The following is a 19,358-nucleotide window of genomic DNA, read 5'->3' as shown; positions in this document are numbered from 1 at the left end:
ATACTGTGAAGTTTTAAGTGGATTAAGAAGCAATAGAAAATCATAAATCTATATAATATCTAGGGAAAAAAAATGGGCCAGAATCCCAGCCATCATATTCAAGTTCTAGGCAGGAAGAAGGGAAAAAATGAAGGAGGGATACTCCATCTGCCAGGTGAACCCCTTTAAAACATCTTTTTTGTAAGTCTCTCCCAACACCACCCACTTACATGCCGTAACTACCTACCCTGTGTACTATGAAAGGTAGGAAATTATCTCGTATCTAGGCAATGGTCCTCAATAATACCGGGGAAGTTAGTAAAGAAACAAGGAAGAATGTTGGGTCAGCAACTTGCAGTCCCTACCAGAGCCACTACGCAGGCAGGAGAGGTCACTACTGAAACCTCAACCACGGACCGCAAGGAAGGAATCCTGGGTGAGGGGGCCTAAGGTCCACTGGTGTTGCAACCAGTGCCTGCTTGTTGGTACTTCTCAGCCCGATTCTAGGCCTTCCAATTCCACCTGCAGTGAGAGTGGGAGGAGGGGGCTGGGACTTGTTTTTAACATGCACTCCTAGTTGATTTGTTTTGTTTACTTCTGTAATTTAAAAAATTAATCCTGCGCTTGTTAGACAGGAGGGAGATCCAACAGGGTGCAGGGAGAAGTTCACCTCCCAGTTCCAGCCCCAGGCTGACCAACGCTACAGCCTTTCCCACTCCCCAGAGGGATCTGAGCCACCTTCCTCCTGGTCAAAGACCCCCTCCCCAGCGTCTGAGGTGGGGGCGGGAGGGGCTCACAGCTGTCCAGGGGCACTGACTCAAGGAGGCCGGCCACCGGCTGCACTGAACGCAACTCAGAGCAGACTGTGCGGGTGGAGCTGAGGCTCAGCAGGTCCTTGTCGCCTCTCCCACTTCACGGGGCACAGTACCAAATGGCAAAGGGTGTTAGAACCTGGGCTGCCTGACCCCAGAAGGGGCTGACACCTCAGTCAGAGCCAACTATTAGGACTGTCCGCTGGACTTGGCTGAGAAGCCTTCTGGGGAAGCAGATTACAGACAGACATCCAATTACATCAGCTCCTCCTCAAATGTAATCCCCGCCCCACCCAGGCAGCTTGCCCACAGGCCTGGGGGGCAGCAGGGGCCTCATCCCCCTAACCCTGCCTGGCCCTCAGGCCACTAGAAACCCCATGCACTAGTAGGCGGAAGAGGGCTCATTCCCTCAGAAAGCAAGCAGCCACAGGCAAGACACTGCCAATACACAGAGTCCTAGTTCCTGGGAGGGCTGCTTCCCAAGGTTGGGCAGAGACCAGACGTCAGGCCGGATGTGAGACCAGAAAGAGAACTTTGCCCCGTGGAGGAAGGTAAGTGGCCTGTCCGGTGCTCCTCTAAATCTACAGACACAGGAGGCTCTATACGCCACACCACCTGGACAGCCACTGGAGGGCGCTGCGAGAGCAGCCAGTAAAGCTGAGGCTGGCCCCCAAGTCCCTCTGAAGCTCCTTTCCTGCCCCATGGGCTCAGCCTCTCCAAGGCTCCAAGCTCTGTGGGCTCCCGCCACCCAGCTCCCACTGCTCCTTTGTGCCTTGTGGGGATCACAGTTCCCTGCTCTGCCTAGTCCCTGACCTCTGCCTCCTCCTTGAAAATTCCTGCATTAAACTCTGTAGTTAAACCCTCTGCAGACACAGAAGGAAAACACCAAATCTGATGTCACAAAACATTTAGTTGACATGTGCTGCACCAGGCCTTGCCCCCATATGGCATGTCTGTGACATTCAGGAAGAGGTAAATGATAATAAATACACATTTACACAATATGGTTATATACAAAACACTTCTCTTCAATCAACAGGCAGCAATGTTTTCTCGCTCAACAGACCTGTATCATCATAGATGTCACCATGCTGTCGAAGGCCCTGAAAACAGAAACAGACCAATGAAGAGACCTGCTCTGCATCGCTCGCCCAGGCAGAGACAGGCTCTGGGGCACTGCCTGCGTCCCCGGACACTCTGGGAGTCAGCCTCTAACATCCAGATAAATTAACTTGGCTGAGAAGCCAGGACGTGTGTCCTGGCGATGGGAATTTAAGTCTCCTGCCTCCGACGTTCTTTGGGTTTCCCAAGGCCTCGCCTGCGGGGTCTCCAGGCGCGGGCACCCAGGGCTGCAGTGTGGCGGGAACAGTGGCCGTCACTGCCCTGAACAGCCCAGGAGACACAGGGTTCCACATAACAGCACTGGCTTCTCCCCCGAGGACGCAGGGTGACCCAAAACACAGTGTCACAGGTGAGAGAAGGCACCATGGAAGGGCCTTGCTTGGGTCACTGCAGTGTCCTCTTACCTGCCAACTACAAGAAGCCCCTTGGGAAACCTGTCTAGAAATGTAGGGAATTCCCAGGAGCTGACTTGGGGTGTGTGAATGCTTCTTCATGAAGTGTATTCATGATGTTCCAATATTAAAAGACTGTGTTTATTTGAAGGTTATTTGAAGATCTCTTCCATCCAGTTTCCTCACCATCCAAGTTCAATATCAAAGAATTAGACAATGACAGGAGGCTGTTTTCCTAGGAGGCTTCTGTCCACATGCCAGGGCCCTCACAGGATTCTATGACGGCACCCCAGTAACTGCTGGGCGCACGTGGGAAACCAAATGGGCAAGCTCTGCCCCCCAATTCCTGTTTTATATGTTGAAAATTTGTGTGAGAGTTGGTTTGAAAAAGACAGTGCTCTGTTGCCTCAGAGCTCTGCCTTAGGAAAACACTGTCCATGGCTTCAAAAGACCTTCCCTCCCTCCCTTTCAGAATCATTGCCTTTTGGCTGGTCAGGGCCTACAAAGGAAGGCGGCAAAACTGAGAGCAGCGGACCCACCTGGACTGAATGCGGTCCCCTGGGTTATAGAAGGGGTTACACATCACATCTGTGTAGGAGTTGTGCAGCTTCCGGAACATCTGAAACAAGAGCCAGCATTTTTAATTCGTGTGTACACATGATTATGGCCATATTTCTTGCTTTTCAATACTTTAAAACAAGGTGAAAAAGGAAAACAGCCTCAGGCACGGCTTATAAACCCCCTGCACTTACACTGCGAATCTCGTTGTCTCGAAGCGCCGGGTTGGAGGAATCCACCACCATAACAAACTTCACCTTGGAGTTGGTCACGTAACCGTATCTGCACAGCTGGTTAGGGAACACACTATCAACACAGGGACTCTGTGGCAGCATGAAACACAGCCTCACTGTGTGGAGTGTGAAAGCAAAAGGCCATCTGTGCATATCCCTGGCTCCAAAGCCACTTCGGAGAAACATGACAAACCTTGCACCACAGTAAGTGCCTCAGGCTGGGCCTGTCTTGCAATGCCAGGAGGACCACATGGACCACACTGGGTGTGACTAGACACTTCCTTGGGGCAGCTTCTGGTGTTTACTAGAGAAGCAAAAGGCAGGCAGCTAAGCCCCATCCTGATTCAAACTTCCGGGCTGCCTGCCCAGGCCTTGCCCTCTATGAAAAACAAGAGGTTTCACAAAGGGCAAATCTACTTGCCCTTGAAAGGTATCCACACCTCTCAAGGCCACTTCATCTTGCAGAACACTGGCTCCCAGGCAAGCGTCACTGTGGGCAAGCTACGTTACTGCCCGTGGGAACATCTTTGAACTCCTTGGGTTTCAATCCATTTGCCCCAAGGGAGTGGTCAAGATTTTATAGTGACTTGTGGGGGGCGGGAGGGGGGGCTGGGCCTGATAATGAAATAAGTGAGCCAATCATCCCTTGCTCGGAGGTGGTGAGAAAGAAATCCTTGCGGGCACAAAGGAGGAGCTTCCCCAGCTCTTCCATAAACCTAACAAGGGACACATGCAGACAATTCTCTAGGTAATTCAAGCCTGGCTTTTCTCACATTATCCTCCTAATTAAAGGGGAAAAAACCAAGGTCTCAATTAGCTTCAAGCTGTCCTAATTCCCCCTAGGCTGAACGCCCTCATCTTTTTTTTTTTTTTTTCCAAGTGATGGTTCAAAATGCTTTTCAAGGTTATCTGACCTATAGTACCCCACACAGCTGCAGGTGTGATCCCTGGATTCGAACCCTGTGGGAAGAGGCCCCTGCTGGGTGTGAAGGATACACCTTGTAGTCCTCTGTGGGGTACAGCAGGCCCAGGTAGAGCTCCCTCTGGTCCACCAGGGCCTTCCCCATTGCAGAGATCTTCTCATCCACCACGTCCAGGGACGTGTGCACCATGTAGTGGAACTTAAGCTCATTCTCCGTGGGGACACTGCGGATGTAAAGAGGGTAATTCTGCAAGAGAGGATGACAGCAACTGAGGTGATGAGAATCCACTGTGTGCACCGAATATGAAAATGAAGCCAGAGCACTCAGGATGGAGAACCAGCCAAGTGTCAATTAGCAACAGAAACACACTGCCTTTGGAGAACGTTTACATATTATCTACAAAGGGGCCTGAATAGGATGGGCAGAAAAAAATTGGCTCACAAAAATAGGGCGGTTCCGGGGAGAAACGGGAGTGGGCGCCGCCTCCCCGGAACCGCCCAAACGCCGTCGGCTCAGCGAAGCCGATGGGCCCTTCTCTCTCCAGGGCCCTCGAGGAAGGGAAGTGGAAAGACGGAGAGCGGAATGCTGTGTGCTGAGTCGATTGACCGAGTGGGGGATGGCGTGGCCGGCCTGGACAGGTCACTCACCTCATGTGTGGGGCCCAGCCCCAGCACATGCTCCTCCTGGCCCTATAATACTAGCTGTTTCCTGATAAGTCACCTCCTGCAACCTCTTCACCCTAGCAGACGCACTGGCATGCCCTGTCACTAAACCCTTCAAGGCTTGGTTCAAACCTCCCTTCATTTCCGCACATCCATTTCTGACCATCTTCATCCGGAGTTTACAGCATCTTCCCGGAGCTCCCTCATGTCACAATTCACTGCTTCCGTCCCGCGCCTGGTGCTGCCCAGATATAGTGAACACTACACTGCCCCTACTCTAGTGGGGCTGACACAGTCAACAAATCCACCAACAAAAAATAACACATTGTAGCACGTGCTAAAAAGGAAGCCAGCACTCAAGAGCTTCAAGGAAGGCAGGCCTCGTAAGCCTGATGCAAAGGACACAAAAGGGCTCCGTAATCGGAGCATGTGGACAGCTATCGAGCTCAGTATCAGGATTCAGAAACAGCTTTCTAGAGAAAATAAAATCTATAGTGGCCAGTGAAGGGGAGGGAAGGTGGAGAAAGGCGGTTAGAGAGAGATGAGTTCCAGGTGCGAAGGCCGGAGGTGAGACAGCAGAGACTGTTAGGGAGCTGCAAGTGATTCCGCTGGGTTAAAGTAGAGGGTATTAGCGGTGTCAGAGACGGGGCCAAGGCGAGCAGGTTATTCAGACATTAGCCTAAGGCAATGAGAAGCCACTGGAGAAATTTTAGGCGGGGAGCATGACACGACCTGATTTGTTCTTAAAGCAGTATTGTGACTGCTGAGTCGATTGACCGAGTGGGGGATGGCGTGGCCGGCTGGGAGGCGCAGTGAAGCAGGACAGAGAAGTGAACAGGTGACACTTGAGCAAGGCCGGTGGGGGATGGGGGACGGGGCGGGGTCCGGGGATCGGGGGCAGGCCCCGAGCCCGGAAGGGAGAGGAGGTCCCGGCTTGTGGACGCCGGGGTCTGACGCTTCCGCAGCTGCAGAAACGGGCGTGGGCGCCGCCTCCCCGGAACCGCCCAAACGCCGTCGGCTCAGCGAAGCCGACGGGCCCTTCCCTCTAGGGCCCTCGAGGAAGGGAAGTGGGAAGACGGAAAGCGCGGGCGTGACTCGGACGCGGGTCCCGACGATCGCCGGAACACAGAGGCGCCCGTCGCCCGCTAGCGTACGCACCTCCTTGGCGATCACTGCTACGCACACCGCCATCTTGGGAGGCCGGGCCGGCCACATCACGTGATTCCCCAGCCTGTCACGAGGCCTCCCAGGCCCCGCCCCTTCTGTCATTCAGCCGCCCCGCCCCGCCCCGCCGCCAAATCGGAAGAGCCGCCCGCCCTACCCCAGCCGCAGGCCCAGGCTCCGCAGAGCCCGGCGTGGTTGCCATGGCGGCGGTTGCTGCGGCGATGAGGTGGCGGGTGCTGCTGCTGGTGCTGAGTGCAGCGGGGCTGGGGGCCAGTGGCACCCTGCAGCTCCCCAATATCCTGCTCTTGCTCATGGACGACGTGAGTGTGGGCCCGGGGAACGCTGCGCACGGGGCAGTGGGTTGGGGCAACCGTGGGTGGTGGGGAAGACCCGAGGAGGGTGGATTGTAGCTGGGGGGGCAGTTCCATGAGGGGAGTGGTCGTGGGCGTGTCAGCTGGTGTCGGGGTAACACCTGATCCTGAGGCCTGCATCCTCATAGGGAAGCGAGGTAGTCTTGTCCAGGCTGGGAGAAGATTCCTCTGTATTGTTCCATTTCTTGCCCCTTTCATTCTGGAAGGGTGGAAGGGCAGCCCAGAGCAGCTGCCACCCTGGCCAGGTGAGGACCAGCTCCGTAGCAGCCCCTGCTCACCCCTGCCCCTCCCACCCAGTGTGTCAGGGGTCAGGGAAGCGGGTGGGTGACAAGCCGACCAAGAGCCAGACACTGCCTAGAAAGCCAATTCCTTTGCATCCGCCCTGCCCCAGGGCTGCCCCTGTTCACCTGGGCAGGTTGCCCTGGCCCTGTTGAGAATTCTAGTCCAAGGTCAGGTCTTTAGCTGAAGCAGAAAGAATGTCCCCTGGCAGATGTGTGTTCAGCCCCAGGCACACACTCACAATTGTGGGCCGGCCCTGTGGAGCTAGGAAAATAGCAGGATTCCTGTCAGGGAGCTGAGTCGTTCACTTGTCCCTTTGCAGCTTTACCCCCTGTGCTCCTTTCCCGAAGAAGCAGGGAGTGAAATGGAAATTCTCAGATTAGTCAACGTGAGGTTTCGGGGTATAGTAGGGATGTAGACAAACCTGGGCGGGCGGATCCTACTCGCCTGAGCCTGGAGAATGTACTGAAGCTCTTTGGGCTTTGTCTCTTCTCCATCCAGCTCTCCTCACGGTGATGTGAGGACTGAGGCAGGGCAGAGGAGAGGCTGTGATAGCAGATCCTGTGGTACGATGAAAGACAGAGTCCTGGCATACAGCTCCTAAAACCCTTGGCGAGATAGCAGTGTCTGTGATGTGCTAATGAGGTAGCTTCAGGAGAGGTCCTCAGGAGACCAAGGTGTGATTAAAAGGTTAAAGCTTTCAGCGCGGCCCTGACCTCGAGGGAGAGAATAGTGAGTGGCTGGAGATTGAGCTCCATCACCAGAGGTCGATGATGATTCAATCAATTGCGTCTGTGTAACGAGACATGGCGGGGGAGGCAGGCGGTACGGGGATAGGGAACCTAAACTAGAGAAACACGTGGAGGAGCTGGGAAGGCAACAAGGGAGGGTGGGGGACTTTTTGCCCCTTCCCCATACCTAGGGATCAGCCTCGACCCCTCTTCCTGAGTTGTATCCGTTATAATGAACTCAAAATAGTAAATACAATACTTTCTTGAATTCTGAGAGTTGTTCTAGCAAATTATGGAACTTGAGCAGGTCTGTACGCTCAACTGGAGTAGCTTGGTCAGAAGTTCAGGAGGCCAGGGACTTGTGGCTCATTGAAGCGGGGCAGTCTTGTGGGACTGAGCCCTTGACCTGTGGGGTCTGAGGCTCCAGGTAGATAGCGTCAGAACTGAACAGAATTGTTGGACTCCCCGCTGGTGCCTGGAGAGCTGGAGGAGTGGCTGGTGTGGAAATCCCCCCACATATTTGGTGTCAGAAATGTGAATAAACAGAGCTCAGAGTTTCTCAAAAGGCCAGCAGAGACACTCACAGGAGCCTTTGGACCAAGGCCAGGAGCCTCACATGGCTGTTGGACAGTCCTTGATGGTTGGAATTAAGAGGTGCTGAGTGTTAACTACACGCAAATTTTGAAGACTCAGTACAAGAAAAAGAATGTTTAAAAAAACTCAATAATTTTTTATTACAATAATCATTTTTATTATGAAAAATTAACAACATTCCAATGAGACTGGAAAGATCTTAGAAATCCATCCATAATTCTGACACCCAGACATAACACTGGACCTGCTTCTTTTTAGTCTCATAAACTCACTCAGATGATGCTTGCCTCCAAAGCAGGCTCTGCAGCCCCTCCGCTGGTCCCATCCTAATGGCCAATAGGGAAACTGCTTCCTAACAACACTGGTCTTGGAAGTGCTTGCTTTTTGTTTCAATATTAGTCTTCTTCAAGTCGGAGTCCCTGTCAAGGCTTGTTCAAGCAGTCTCTTTTGGATGATGCGACTCTAGCTGAGTACTTTGTCTTTCAGGTTTCTGCTCCTTCCCCTTCTCTCCAGGGTGGCAGTGGGTGTGCGAGGGAAGCCATGTGCCCTCCAGTTTATTGAAGGCTTGTTGAAATGATAATATTTTGGATATTATCTGAATACATGTTCTTCAGAGACTTTGTAGGTCTAGTTCCAGACCACCGCAATAGAACAAATATTGCAGTAAAGCGAATATCACGATAAAACAAGTGACGATCTTTTTGCTGGTAGAGAGTCTTGCCTCTTCAGTTCATTAAAAAAAAAAATGAAACACCCGTGAAGCACAAGCAAGCAAGGTGCAATAAAGTGACGTATGCCTATACTGAGTTAAAGAAAATCAGGTAGCCCTCACTCATTTGTTTCTTTTTGCCTTTTTAATGGCGCTCCTAGAAAGTGCAAACTTATACAGGTGGCTCCTGTGTATTTCTGTTGGAAATGTCATTTTAGGCCCCAGAGGTTCCGAGTGGTGGAGCATGACCAGCACTGGGAGTATTTTACTTGAGGGGCTGACATGGGAAGCCTCCCTGCTTGAGCGCCCCAGGGTGGGGTAGCAGGAACCGGAACAGTAACCAGAAGCCTCAGTGCCCGGCCCTTCCGGTACAGGTTCCTTCTTGTGGCTTTGGGGTTCTCTGGCAGCTGAAATCAAAAAAGTCTGGAAGACTTTTGTCCCGGTCAGCAAATGCAGATAAGCCAGGACTTTTTGATGGCAATAACAGAAAATGCATGCAAAGTGACCTAAGCAAAATAGGAAAACCAGTGCTCCTGACAGGCTGGAGCAGCCGTGACTTCAGGTAGCAGGAGCCCCTCACTGTGTCCTCACCTGCCCTATGGTCAACAGGCCTCCAGTTGGGAGGACAAGCTGCCATGAAGACTCAGTTCGTGCCCCTGAGCCAGGCTCACTGGCTGGAGTGGGGTGGGGTCTGCTGGCCTGTGCAGCTGTGGGGCCTCTGGACAGTACCCCACCCCCATCCCCACCCCCAGAGAGCCAGGCTGGGAGTAGGATAGGGTAGGCATGCGGACCCTTTCATCCAGGGTGGCACCTGGCGAGGGTAGGGATAGCATCTGCCTCCTACTTCCCCAGTGTGTCCTCAGATCCAGAACAGACCCTGGTAAACATGCATTCAGTGAGTTTAGAGGTTGAGAACAGTTTCTCCAGTGGACCTGACTCAGCTCTGTTCTCCAAGGCTGATGAGGCCAGGGTTGGTGGGGACAGAGCTCCCTCCCGGGGGGTCTCAGCCCCACTGGGCCCAAGACCACTCCTGCTCCCAAGGGCCTAGCACTCTTTGTGTCTGGGTCCCTTATTTGTGAGACAGTACTGAGGAGGACCTCCCTGACTACTGAGGAAGTGTAAAGGCAAGCTGCATGCAGGCCAGCTCCCATGTGGCCACGGTGGGCCCATCAAGCAGGTGTCCCCAACCTGAGCCTCCAGAGCCAGTCAGCAGACCCTGGGAAGTCCTTCAGTCACGAGTAACAGTCCCTTGTAGCCAGCGGTGAGTGCTGTTCGCGTTGCTCCAGAGTGTTGAGATTCATAGTGAAAGGAAGGCCGAAGGCAGGAAGAGGACTGTTTGACTGTTTGTTAAGTGTGGGGACCCAGCTGGCTTTTGTTCCCTGTGAACTGCGTGAGATGATTTCATTCATTCCCTAATAATTGCAAGGTGGATGTTAATATTCCTATTTTTGTAGCTAAGAAAGCTAATTAACAAGTAATAGTAGAATAGTATTGAGCAGACAAAAGTTAATGCAGTAGGCCAGTGACTGCTGGCCTCAGACAGGCCTGCCTGTAAGTTGGCTGGCCCTTGGCTAGCGCCTGGGACCTGAGATTTGAGGAGCGTCCCACCGTTCCCCAGTAAGAAGGGCTCCCTGTGCCTACATTGTTTATGCAAATGAGATTTATATTAAGCACCTGCCTTCCTCCTGGGAGGCTGGAACTTTGGTGCATGCCAGGCAAAAGGTGCCATGTGGCCAGCCCCTCTGCCTCTGTTGCTCCAATCTCTAGAGAGATAGCAGCTCACTTGTACCTGTGAGGACAAATCCACAGTCGGGGTGGAGTGGGGTGGGGGCAAGACGGACCCTTGCTCACGCAGCCTGGGAGCCCTCTCCAGGGCAGGCCTCAAGCAATCTGTGCCATCCCCGCCTGCTCCGGGGCCCTTGCTAAGTCAACAGATGCTGCTGAGGATGCTTTCTGGCCCTCCCCCCACCTTGGGAACATAGGCTTTGTCCCTGGACATGCAAGCTCTTGTGGGCCTCGGTAGACTCAGACACACCACCCCTTCTCTGCCTGAGAGCACCCCACCTTCCTGTCTTCTGTCAGCCATACTTCTCTTCAGGCACATATTTTATTTCAGTTCCTATTGTTACCAAATGGAAAAGCCGTTTCAATGACTTCAAAATAAACCATCTCCAAAGAAATCCAAAGCTGAAAGGGCCAAAGCCAGGACCCTCCAACCATTAGGGCCCTCGAGCGCAGAGAGCACAGTGCCAAGGCAAAGAGCCTGTGCAGGCTCTCAGGCCCCGTGTGTCGCAGCCAGCCTCAAGCGAGGGGACGGGCGCAACCGGAGGAGGCAGTGCCTGGGCGAAGCCTGAGGCAGTGTCACCCTCCTGCGCTCACCCTTATGGGGAGGGTAGCTGTCTAACCTATCATGCAGAGAAGGGGCATTAACAGTTACAGGCAGAAAACAGACCGACATCGGGCCGGCCCAGACAAAGCTGTGCATGAGGCCACCCGCCTATGACCCACAGTTGCCAGATCCCTTCATAAGATCACTGGGCCCAACTCTCCGAAACGTCTGCAGAATCAGCCCAGTGTTTTCGGAGTTTTCCAGGTCAGCGCACTGCAGTGTCCAGTCTCAGGCGAGCCGTTCAGACCCTTGTTCTTGCGTACAGGCCTACTACTTCTTGTTAGCTGACTCACCAGAGCCCAATGAGTGAGAAGAGCTGTGGGGGGCCCTTGGTGAGCCGGGCTTCCGCAGAAAGCAGGCCCCTGCACTTTTCTAACTGCTCTGTTGAGGTAGAGTTCACAGTAAGTGCAATTCACCCAGTTAAGTGTTGTACAATTCAGTCCTGACCGATATGGCTCAGTGGGGCATCGTACTGCAAAGTGAAAGGTCGCTGGTTTGATTCATGGTCAGGGCACATGCCCGGGTTGCAGGTTCTGTCCCCAGTCAAGGCGTGTACGAGAGGCAACCGATCAGTGTTTCCCTCTCATACCAATGTTTCTCTCCCTCCCTTCCCCTCTCTCTAAAAATAGGTAAATAAAATCTTTACAAAAATAAAGTGTACAATTCAGTGATTTCTAGGATAGTTGCAGCCTTGTGAAATCATCACAACAGTCAACTCCAGATCACCCTCATCACCCCAAGAAGAAGTCCTGTCCCCAGTGGCAGTGACTGCCTTTTCTCCCTTTGCTCCTGGCAGCTAGCAGTCTGCTTTCTGTCTCTGTGGTTTGCCTGTTCTGGACATTTCAATGTAAATGGAATCATACGATATTTGTCCTTTTGTGACTGGCTTCTGTCACAAAGCATCATGCTTTTGAGGTTCATCCATGTTGTAGCGTGTGTTAGTATTGGATCGGCCAACAAGTTCATTTGTTTTTTTCCATACCATGGCTCTAGTAGCTGCTTAGTTGTCTTTTACTTCATTTGAAACAATTTTATTATATGACAACTGGCATATCTGCGTGCATTTTAAAAAACATCAAAATTGGTGAATTTTTGTGTAGCCATTTTAATATTGAAGATGAAAGAAAATAGTTAACATTTTCAGCATATTATGCTTTATTATTTCAAGATGGGGAAAAAATGCAACTAAAACGCAAAAAAAGATTTGTGCAGTGTATGGAGAAGGTGCTGTGACTGACCAAATGTGTAAAAAGTGGTTTGCAAAGTTTTGGGCTGGAGACCTCTTGCTGGACAATGCTCCACGGTCGGGTAGACCAGTTGAAGTTGATAATGATCAAATCGAAACATTAATTGAAAACAATCAACATTATACCACACGGGAGATAGCCAACATACTCAGAATATCCAAATCGATAAAGTTATTGGTGAAAAATGAAAAATATGTCTTTTATGGAAAAAAACTAAACGGACTTTTTTTGCCAACCCAGTACTTCAATCCTTTTTATGGCTGAGTAGCATTCCAGTGTTTGGATGGACACATTGTGTTCATCCCTCCTCAGCTGGCACTTAGTTGTCTGTACCTTTTGGCAACTGGGAGCATGCTGCTGTGGACATCGTCCATACACTCTTGTATAAACATGTTTTGGGCTGTGTTGCAGAGACACCCAGGAATGGAATCACTGGGTCAGGTGGTCGCTCCAGGATTGGCGCTCAGATACCTTCTCAGGAGGGAGTCACGTGTCACTGCACAAGGGAAGGCTGGAGGCTGGAGGCTGGAGGCTGGGGCAGCCTTGGCTCTCTGGGTCCGGTTCCACAGCCCGAGTCTTTCCATCCCCGCCCCTTGTCCAGGAGAAGAAGGGATGGCAGTCAGCCACTGTGAAAGTGATGCCCTGGGGCTCATGCTGAGGGGACATTTAAGGAGACCCAGCTTGGAGGGACCTTGTCACAGTTCATCCAGGCTGTAGTGATATTGCACAGTGTGCGTATTAGTTTCGTGGGGCATATCAAATTACCACAAATTTGGTGCCTTAAAACAACAGAAATCTTTTCTTTCCCAGCTCTGGAGGCCAGAGCCTGAAAGAAAAGTATTGGCGGAGCTGATTTCTCCTGAGATTCAGAGAGCCGACCCCTCCTGCCGCTCCTCCTTGGCCTGTATTTGCACCCCCCCCCCAGTCTCTGCCCCCGTCGTCGCCCCATGTGTCTGTGGCTCCCCTCCTTTATGAGGACACCAGTCACTGGACTTAGAGCCCGCCGCACCCCAGGATGGCCTCACCTTAGCTGAAGCATCCGAACTTCCAATAAGATTGCATTCACGGGTCCTGAGTGGACATAAATTTGAGGGGCTGCTAGTCAACGCAGTGCCGGACAGATAGACTACATTGTGTTTGTTAGTTCCTCACTCGATGGATACCGGGCTGTCCCCTCAGGGCCGTCATGAGCCACGTTGCTGTGGGCAAGCGTGGAGTTTTGTGCGGTGTACGTTTCAGTAGTGGAATGGCCGGGTCACGTAGCCATACTCCATGTAGCTTCATGGGGAGCCTCCCACTTGATGTTAAATCTCAGTCCACACGACAGACTTACGAAGGCCTCTCCTCGATGCCGAGGCCAGGGCGGAGTTGAGCCCCAAAGCTCAGCTGTTGCTCATGCTTTCTGTGCCCAAGCCAGGCACTGGGTTGTGAGGGAGCTCTGTGGCCCGGGCCCCGAAGATAGAAGGAGATGCAGTCCACCTCTCCATGCTCTTCCCTGCAGATGGGGTGGGGTGACCTGGGCGTGTATGGAGAGCCTTCCAGAGAGACCCCAAATTTGGACCGGATGGCTGCCGAGGGCATGCTTTTCCCGAACTTCTACACGGCCAACCCCCTGTGCTCACCATGTAAGTGAGGCTGGTCCATGGGCACAGGCGCAGGCGAGGAGAGCGGACACGGGGAGCAGGCATGGGCCATTGAGGGGGGCAGCATGAGGAGCAGGCAGCCCTGACAGAGGTGGCCGCCTCACCACGTTTCCTCTGAGGGCCGAGACCTCGGGCAGGCATGTGCGGCCTTTCCATGGGCTCCCTGGCACATTGGGTCCCGGGCTCCATGCTGTCGGCTGTGGAGCCTTAGGCCCCTGAGGGCTTGTCCCCTGTAAGGATCTTTGAAGCCAAAGCCGCTGCATGTGGTGGTACTGATTTCCAAGTGCTAAATGCTGTGGCTCATTCAGAAGTGCTTGGTTGGGAAGTGGTTCTCCACTGTGGGGACGTGGGGACAGAGGTCAGGTCATGGATGTGGCAGCTTACCCCTCCCTCCTCTCCCTCCCCCCACCCCTACCCAGAGAATCACTGCTGCTGAGGGGCTTCTACAGAAATGCTAATCTTGAAGAAGAGAAGGAATGCTGGGTGGTGGCGTATGAGGGGCTGTGTGGGCCCCACATCTCAGTGTCCTGGCAGCTGGGGAGAGTGAGTGGGGGGCTGGATGATGCCGAACTGCAGGGCCTGGCCAGAGCTCCCCGGTCACCCACGCCTGAGCCAGTCAGTACAAGGGTGGGCAATCAGGAGGCTGACAGGGACTTAGAAGCTCTGCACAGCTGCCTGACATACAATGTGTTCTCACCGTGTCCCTGTTTTCTTTCCCCGCACGCAGCCAGGGCGGCCCTGCTCACCGGACGTCTGCCCATTCGCAACGGCTTCTACACCACCAACGGGCAGGCCAGGAACGGTGCGTGTGCTCTTGGGCTGCACTGAAGGTCTGGGGGGCTGAGGACCAGAGAGATGAGGGGGAAGCATTTCTCACCCATTCTCACATAGGACCTAAGTCCTTCTCCAGGACAGCACTTACTACCCACAGTCAAGGGCTTTGTTTGGGATAAAACAGATTGCAGCACTTTCATCAAAAATAATACATTTTTGGCAAGTAGAAAGGACAGTAAGGTTAATGCGAGGTCTTAGGGATTCAGGGCAGAGCTCCTTCCCGCCGCCTGCTTTGAGGAGGATGGCTGAGGCCGACAGGCACTGGTCGCTGGTCCTTCCTGCTGTGCCCATCCCAGGACTACCCCTCCAGGGGAAACATAGCACAGAAAGCACAGGCGAGCCTAGCATGAGAGGCTCATGGTGCCATCAGGTGGCATTTTCTGGAGACCTCTAGGCAAACCCACAGAAGTCCCAACTCTTCTGCGGGAAAGGGGATACAGTCTGCCCTGTCCGTCCCCACCCAGTACTGAGCGGACTTCGGGGAAGTGCCTGGAAGACCCCAAAGGTACCCCATGGCAGTGCCAGCTCCTCACCAGGGCTTTTCCCATTGACGCTGCACGGCCAGTGTTCAAATGCGTTGCCTTCTGCAGCACAGCCTGCTCTGTGGGCGTGAGTGGGTCACACACTGCGGTGCTTTTCCAGCCTACACACCGCAGGAGATTGTGGGTGGCATCCCGGACACTGAGCTCCTCCTGCCCAAGCTGCTGAAGGGGGCCGGCTACGTCAGCAAGATCGTGGGCAAGTGGTAAGTCCCCACACCTGCCCAGCTGGGCGCATTCACACAGGGTCGTTGCTAAACATTTCCAAACAGGGGAAACCTCTTGGGTGGGAGGTAGAGTCCTTGAATTCCAGGTCCACTGAGACCCCCGAAGCACTCCTTTAGCAGCTGGGATGGCCGGGCCACTGCGGCTTCCCTCTCCAGGCTGGAGTGTGGGCTGGGAGCCTGTGGTTCTCCTCGAACACTGCACATCCCAGCCCCCTGCCCCTTCTTTCCATCCTTCTGCCTGTGCTGCCTGCTGCCGCGGTGTCACCCAGGGAGCCACATCATCACACGTGCAGTACTGTCGTGGATGACACACTTTGTCAGCAAGCACAAGGGCTCTGTCTGGTGGTGAAAGGCAGGAGCAACCAGTGGTCAGGATGGCAGAGTAGGGGAACGCTGTGCTCACGTCCTCCCACGACCACCTCAAATAACAACTGAACGACAGAACAGCCGGCATGGAGAACCGCCTGAGGTCTAGCTGAACAGAAATCCTGTAACTAGGGATGTACAGAAGAAGCCATGTTGAGACTGGTGTGGTTACAGAGGTGTTTCTATGTCATTCAGAAATATTTTGTAGTATTTTTTAAAATCCTAGAATAAAAAACATTGAGAGGCCAAAAAAGGGGGGGAAGGGAGAGTAGCGGCAGCAGCAGTAGACAGGAGGCAGAGAATAGTCACATAGTCACGCAGCGTGGAGTCATTGGGATTGTCATGATTGTAGAAGCTCACATTACCACACATGCTGTTTGTGCTGTTTTAAGCATGTTAAGTGGTTTCTGTCTCTTACTTCCTGAGGATGCCTAAGTGGGTTGGTATAAATGTCAGAGGTCCCCTTTTCTTTTCTGGGTGTGGAGGCCTTTGGAAAATAGCAAGCCCACTTCCTACAGGAAGCCTTCCATGATTTTCAGCACACTGTGAACCCTCTGCCCTTAACCCCTCTGGCACTCACCAGTACTGCTTTCTCAAGGATGAGTGCCTTGTGTGTGCCCGCTGGAAACTGCTGCTCTTTGCATGTTGATAGTCACAGGGATAGGAGATCCACAGAAACTGGGAAAGTAATCGTTAGAAAATCCTGGTGATCTCAAAGCTGCCTAATGAACGTTTTCTCTCTTCTGAGACAAGTTGAGAGCTGCCTGCCAAGCAGGTGAGCTCAGAGGAAGTAGGGACTGCACAGCAGACCTGGTGGGGGCGCATTGGGTTGAGGGAGCCCTTGTTGCCTGCACGGCACAAAGCATTGCCAGGAAGGCCCAGGGAGACTGTGGCAGAGGCCGCTGTGAGGCCTGCCAGAGCCCTGTCAGGGCTGCGCTGGCACAAGGGAGAGCCCCTGATGACCAGAACTCTGTGCCTGGCCCAGTGGCTCTGCCTGGCATCTGGCGGCCTTCCATTCATAGCCACTGACTGGGGGCAGCCAGAGCTGGAATGGAGTGTATCTCTGTGAGGAGGGAGGTGAACACAGACGCAGAAGAAGGAGTCGAGCGGGGCCCAGAGAAGCAGCTCAGGTGAACTTGAGGAGGTGTACACGGTGCTGGTGGATGAGCCAGGGTCAGGGCGGCCGTGGCCAGAGTGAGGATGGGGTCTGGGAGGCCCCGTGGAGTTCCCAGTCCCAGTGGGGGTCCTGTTGCAGGGCCATAGGCAGGGGGGTGCTGGCTGGCATGGTTGTGACTGTTCTGACGTCCTGCCGCTGGGCCCCAGCACCATGGATCTGGATTTCCTCAGCCTGACCAAGGCCTGGGGTTCGCGGAGCCTGGACTCCTGGGAGAGGCCGCTCCACCTGCCGAGTCCCAGCGGGCTGCCATACGGTGCCCTTCCAGCTCACCTTTGGGTGGTTCTAGCCCCACTGCTGTTTCAGAATAAGCACTTTGAACTGACAGCTTAGCATGAGCAGGACCTTGGGTGGTGTTTCTGTTATGCAAAGGCCATTTGACTAATGGATGTGGGAACAAAAGAGAGTCACACACAGCCAGTGCTAGAGTGAGGCATTTAGAGATGACTGGGCATGTAGCAGCAGCCCAGAGAAGACGCAAGTCACAAACAGGAAGCACAAAGCACAGAGGTCATGGCAGAGCTGACACACACCTGGCAGAGAGGCCAGAGAGGCCCGAGGTGAGCACCAGGCAGCCATCTGGGCGCAGAGCATTTTAGAGCCAGCAGTGGGGAGCTGAGGCCCCAAGAGCTGCGCTTACGCCGCCCAGACTCAGATGCTGGCTGGCTCAGCTCTGGCCTGCATCAGCCGGGTCTCCCTCACTGCCGTACACCGTGTTCTCTCTGACGGATTGACCGAGTGGTTACAGTGAGTCACGGGGACTTGGGACTTGCGTGACTCACTGCGGGGCCTCTGAGCAGTCAGGATGGGGCCTGCCCAAGTGCAGCAGAGGAACAGGATCCTCTGCCCCAGGGATGCGGCTTTCCAAACATGTCCCTGTGAGAGGCTTTCTGCAAAAACCTGGGAAACCCATGCACTTTGCAGGGTGAGGTTGGCTCCCTCCGCAGGGGCCAGAACCCAGAGCCACTGTGCCCCAGAACTACTTTTATTAGCCCTGTATTCCAAAGAACCAGTGGAGCCATGCTCCATGACTGCTGGAACCTGATTCGGATGGGGGCATGTCGGCACCTCACGGGCAGGAGGACCCGACCTTAGGTGTCCCCAAGGGGAAGGGGCATGTGAGGATGGAAGAGCAGGGCACCACCCAGCAAGAGGCTCTCACGGCTTTGCATGACACCTGCAGCGTGTGGCAGGAGCTTGCAGTTGGCCACCCCACTCCCAGCAGAGCATCTGGGTTTCCGAACAGCTTGGCAGTTGTCACCCTGCAGGCACATCGTTGTGTTTTCTTCTAGTCGTGCCCACCCCATTCCTGGCCAGGGTACTGAGTTGGTGAGCAGCAGTTGCCGGTCCTGGCCCTGTGCCAGCGTGACCCTTGGCTGTTAACCTGGCAGAGTTCGCTGGGGGAGGCCAGTGGTCCTGACGTCTCCTTGAGGGCATGGTCTTTCTGTGTCCAGGCTTAGCACACTTTGGGTGCTGGAGAGATGTTTGTTCATTAAATGTTCTGTGAAGGTAATGGGGTGTTGCTACTCGGAACTTTGGGGTGTCCCATGCAGGGCTCCCTGAAGTGTCCTGGATTCCTGTTTCTAGGCATCTGGGCCACAGGCCTCAGTTCCACCCCCTGAAGCATGGATTTGATGAGTGGTTTGGATCCCCCAACTGTCACTTTGGACCTTATGACAACAGGGCCAGGCCGAACATCCCTGTGTACCGGGACTGGGAGATGGTCGGCAGGTAACAGTCCCTTCCCTTCTCACCCTCGGGTGCCAAACCCAGCCCTTGCCCCTTGAGGCTGTCCAGGAGCTGGATGGCATTTCTAGAAGCGCCTTCCCACCAGCACTGGCTTCCCGGTGTGCTGGGCCTTGCTGTGACAGCTGGTCGTCCTGCCCAGAGCCTTTTAGGACTCATAGCCTAGGCTGCTGCTTGAGCTACACCTAGGGGATCTCTCACCCTTTTAGAAAGTATGAGTTTTCTGTCCTTTGTAAAATTCTTGTAATCAACAATTTGGGACAGCGAGAGAAAGAGAGGAAGAGAAAGGAAGTATGAGAGCCAGAGATGCTCTCCAGAACAAGGTTTGTTCACACAGTAGCCACACACACGGCTTCCGGGCTCGGTCCGTGTGGCCCATGGGCGGGCCCCGAGCCCCGGCTGCAGAGGCCTCTGCCTTCACCAGGCTGACGTGTCAGCTGCGTGCTAGGTGTTGAGGACATCGGCATCATCACAGAGGGCCTGGTGGGACGAAGCCTCCTTGTGAGCCTGCCAAGAGTGAAGTGCCACCTGAAGCCCAGGTGGCCCTGGGATCGCCCTGGTCTTGGCCACAGCCCGGCAGTGGGGTGCCGGCAGCATGGCCACGCTAGATGGGACCCTGGTCCGTCACGAGTTTTGTTTGGCCTCATCTTTCTTTTTCCTTTTT

At 53.9% G+C, this 19,358-nt stretch overlaps 2 protein-coding genes across 4 annotated transcripts in view; one reads left to right on the top strand and one right to left on the bottom strand.

Annotated features, from left to right (window-relative positions):
- Window positions 1-1,798: 1,798 nt before the first annotated feature.
- Window positions 1,799-5,907, bottom strand: TRAPPC2L (trafficking protein particle complex subunit 2L). 2 transcript variants are annotated; one of them, XM_054588958.1, is made up of 5 exons: window positions 5,840-5,907; window positions 4,093-4,265; window positions 3,058-3,145; window positions 2,845-2,924; window positions 1,799-1,894 (listed from the first exon to the last, which is right to left on the bottom strand). In XM_054588958.1, the coding sequence occupies exons 1-5, from the start codon at window positions 5,894-5,896 to the stop codon at window positions 1,849-1,851; spliced, it is 444 nt and encodes a 147-aa protein (XP_054444933.1). In that variant the 5' UTR covers window positions 5,897-5,907; the 3' UTR covers window positions 1,799-1,848. The 2 variants fall into 2 exon arrangements, with proteins under 2 accessions (XP_054444933.1, XP_054444934.1); XM_054588959.1 differs by having other exon boundaries at window positions 4,093-4,242; window positions 5,840-5,902.
- Window positions 5,876-19,358, top strand: part of GALNS (galactosamine (N-acetyl)-6-sulfatase) — a 32,013-nt gene continuing 18,530 nt past the window's right edge. Inside the window, exons 1-5 of one of the 2 annotated variants that reach the window (XM_054588955.1) lie at window positions 5,876-6,165; window positions 13,667-13,790; window positions 14,536-14,610; window positions 15,285-15,387; window positions 18,536-18,679. In XM_054588955.1, coding sequence (XP_054444930.1) covers window positions 6,046-6,165; window positions 13,667-13,790; window positions 14,536-14,610; window positions 15,285-15,387; window positions 18,536-18,679 — 566 coding nt within the window. In that variant the 5' untranslated portion in view covers window positions 5,876-6,045. Of the gene's footprint in view, window positions 6,166-13,666; window positions 13,791-14,535; window positions 14,611-15,232; window positions 15,388-18,535; window positions 18,680-19,358 lie in introns of both variants that reach the window. The other variant, XM_054588954.1, reaches the window with a different exon arrangement.

Source organism: Pteronotus mesoamericanus, unplaced genomic scaffold, assembly GCF_021234165.1.
Source record: "Pteronotus mesoamericanus isolate MK-2021 breed Mesoamerican mustached bat unplaced genomic scaffold, CSHL_Meso_final scaffold_165, whole genome shotgun sequence".
NCBI lineage: Eukaryota > Metazoa > Chordata > Mammalia > Chiroptera > Mormoopidae > Pteronotus > Pteronotus mesoamericanus.
Note: the sequence above shows the minus strand (reverse complement) of the source record. Positions and strands in the feature narration are given on the sequence as shown.